At 41.8% G+C, this 3,679-nt stretch overlaps 1 protein-coding gene across 1 annotated transcript in view; it reads left to right on the top strand.

The window, feature by feature from the left end:
• Nucleotides 1–1,803: 1,803 nt before the first annotated feature.
• Nucleotides 1,804–3,679, top strand: part of LOC125483524 (extended synaptotagmin-3-like) — a 17,811-nt gene continuing 15,935 nt past the window's right edge. The window contains exon 1 of the mRNA XM_048599226.1: nucleotides 1,804–2,582. Within this exon, the coding sequence (XP_048455183.1) occupies nucleotides 2,214–2,582 (369 nt within the window). The 5' untranslated portion in view covers nucleotides 1,804–2,213. The remainder of the gene's footprint in view (nucleotides 2,583–3,679) is intronic.

Raw genomic sequence — 3,679 nt, 5'->3', positions numbered from 1 at the left:
CTTAATATATAAAAACAATTTTAAAAAATTCCTCTTAGCTGAATTTTGTCCACAAATATTTTCATCCCTAGATTAAGCTTTATTGTGTAGCAGCATCAATGAAAGTGGAAAACAAGCTACTGGGAAACATTAAAGGTAGAGTAACTGTTGTCCTATCTCTATTCAGAGCTCACATTTCACCTCTTAAATACATGAATCTTCCTAAAAGACATATATGTTAAGAACAAGAGATTGCTATCATTTAATCCAGTTTGATAATCACTGGAAAATGATCTTAGCATCAGCAAATATTATTTTGAATACACGAACCAAACTTATAGAATCACACAGCATAGAAACAGACCCTTTGATCCAAATCATCCACGCTGACCATACATCTCAATCTGACCTAGTCCCATTTGCCAGAATTTGGCCTATATCTCTCTAAACCCTTTGTCTTCAAATACCCATCCAGATGCCTTTTAACTGTTGTAATTATACCAGCCTCCACCACTTCCTCTGGCAGGTCATTCCATACACCACCATCTGCATGAAAATGTTATCCTTCATGTCCTTTTTAAATCTTTCCCTCTCACATTAAACCCATGCCTTCTAGTTTTAGACTCACCCGCTCTAGGAAAAAGACCTTGCCTATTCACCCTATCCATGCCCGTCATGATTTTATAAACTTCAATAAGGTCACACCTCAGCCTCCAATGTTCTGGGAAAAAGCTCCAACTTATTCAGTCACTCCCTATATAAACCCATTCTAACTATAAGATATAAAGTTGCTTGATAATAAATTCAATGTCAGAAATAAGCATGCCTTTGATTTGCTTACAATACACATTTTTTTCACTTTGGGCCAGATTGTGGGTCAGAAATGGTTTAGTGCTGTTTGCTATCAAGACAATCGAGATGTTTGTAACCAACCTGTTCAGACATGTTGTTAAACACCTGTAGAGCAGATGGGGTTTGAACCTGGGCCTTGTTGGGTCAGAGGTAGGAATACTACCACAGAACCAGAGTTAAACACATGATTGAGAGGTAGTGAGCTTTGGATATAATGTGGGTGAAAGAAAATTCATTGCTAGATGTTTTTAAGATAAATTGGGTATTTGAATTTTAAATTATTGTTTGAATGTTATTATGCATTTTTTGTTATACCTTATGTTTTTAGGCATATGCCATGGAGTGAGTGGCGAACTTCTCAATGGCAACTAGTGATGGGCAATAAATATTAGCCTAGCCAATGACTCTGAATCTCAAGAATGAATGTTAAAATCTGTAATGTCATTTGATAGGGGAACTGATTTTAGTGCCTACTCTCTTGTTGTTCAATATGACTATCTCACCCCCTTCAAAAAAAACTTCCAAAACACCTCCTCAATAAATCACTAGATGACAGATGTTGACAAGCAACCGCCAAGAACCTGTTTTTACACACGTATATTAACAGACCATTACAGTGAACCACTTGCATGTTTGTTATATTTCACGTGTCAGGTTTCAGTCTTTAAAAAAACATTCATTTCACGCTGTTTACTTCAGACCTGCAGCTGGGTACGTGCTTGTTTCTGCCAATCTGCAAATGTACTCACTAATATTGATTGATCCGGTCAATGATCTGAACTGGGTAGGAATTGGATTCGACTAGAGCAAAATCGAGGGGTAGATCCGCTGCTCTCGGCCCGTGTGGGTTATTTTTCGAAGGAGGAAGACGAAGGATGTCTTGAAATGCACATTAAATATCTATTAAAATAAAGACGCGAATGTTTAATTCGATCTGAGGAGTTGCATTTCGGATGTGGGTTTCGGTTTCTGTGTTAACAAGCAACAGTTAGTAAATCAACAGGTTCCCCAGCCTGAGAGAGAGAGAGAGAGAGGCGGAGCCGACAATATCTGAGCAGAAGGGCGTGTTTCGAGTGTAGGCGGACGTTTGTTTTTTTTCCGGTAATGAGAGGTTGGAGGGAGCTTGGAAAGTGTTTCAAACGCGACTCCAACCAGAAATTAGGGATGTTCCCAGCGCAGGGGGGATCGGAGCATTAAAGGCAAGACTGGGACGGCTGAGAACGCCTTTTGTATGTGCTGAGGAGTGGCGGTGTGGGAGGGCAAGGGCTGCTTTTTTTGTTGTTTTATTTTATTTGTTGATCGGAGAAGTTTGAAGTGGAAGCTAGGTGTGCCCGACAGAAACCTGCTGGGGCTGTTGGAGTGGAGTTAGCCGGCTAGCAAACATGACAGCCAATGCCGCGGAAGGCAAGAGGTTCACACCGAGAGGGAGCATCTCGTTCTCCGAGCGGCGAGCTTCTGTGTCCTCGGAGGTTCTGTACAATGAGTTGAGGGAAAGCTCAGTCAAACCCCTGGTGCCAGGTTTGATGGACCTGCTGACGCAATTCGCCAAGGCTTTTGGCTATCTCTTCCCCGTCTACCTGACTGGCTATTTCGGATTGAGCCTCACCTGGATCGCCTTCGGGCTCATCGTGTGGATCGGGTGGAAGAGGAACAGAGGCTGGAAATTTGCACGTTGGCAAACAGCATTGCAGTTGTTGGAAGATGAAAAGTTTGCGATTACCAATGAGATTAAGCAAGATCTTCCAGCCTGGGTGGGTATAATCGTCGATTAAGCTAATTAAAATCAAATCAGATATTTAAGACAATGCGTTCATGTGTATACAGGCGTATCCTATAAGGAACATGTTTTATTCATCTGCACAATTTATAATCATTGTCATTTCAGACTTATTGTTACTTGGCAACCAAATGGCAGCTCACGATTCCTCGCTGGATCTTGCTGTTTCCCGGTGGTAGTTTAGAAACTTCTGATAGCTGTTTATTAGTCCAGCACAAACTCTCCCTCTCCGGCGTCTGAATTCCTTGCTCCCTTCGGCCTGTTCAACTGTACAGCCTGAGCTGGAAGTTTGAATAATTCTGCAGCATATGCTGTCAAACTGTTGGGTAACAGGACCTGGGCCGACTGTTGTCCAAGTTCGACAGGTTTCTCCATCTTTTGAGCAATTTGTCACCATTTGACATTTTTATAATATGTTCTTTTTTGAAAGAAAAACTTCCTTACTGGTCTAATCTAAAGAGAGATCTACCGAAAACAGACATTACGTAAAACCAATATAGCCGTTATGACTTGCAAAGAAATGCCGTACTCTGTTTCTCACTCCACAGGTGCGGCCAGACTTGCTGAGTTTCTCCAGCACTGTGGCTGAAATAAAATTGTAGGTACATGGGTGTTCCTCCACATTCTGCAATATTAGAAATCGAAGTTCCATCTCAATAAGAGATGTTAAGAACTGCCGATGCTGGAGTCAGAGATAAGTGTGGAGCTGAAGGAACGCAGCAGGAAAGTTAACGTTTCGGGTCAGGACCCTTCTTCATAAATTTCTGCTGCCTGGCCTGCTGTTCGTCCAGTTCCGCACTGTTATACCTCGCAATAAGAATGCCTGCTGAAGTCAGCTGGTTCGTTTGTCAAATATCTGAAAACCTTACAACAAAATCGTGTCATCTTCGCCTATATGTTGGTGTGAAATGACAGACTGTGATAAATAACGAAAGAAAAGGCTACAAAGTATGTAGCAAATCTGCCAGTCTGGAAAAGAGAACCTGCTTATTTCAAATGGACCGGGAAGTTATGTTGAGTCAGAGATAGTAGGAACTGCAGATGCTGGAGAATCCGAGACAACAAGGTGCA

The sequence above is a fragment of the Rhincodon typus genome, chromosome 7 (assembly GCF_021869965.1).
Source record: "Rhincodon typus isolate 14 chromosome 7, sRhiTyp1.1, whole genome shotgun sequence".
NCBI lineage: Eukaryota > Metazoa > Chordata > Chondrichthyes > Orectolobiformes > Rhincodontidae > Rhincodon > Rhincodon typus.
Note: the sequence above shows the minus strand (reverse complement) of the source record. Positions and strands in the feature narration are given on the sequence as shown.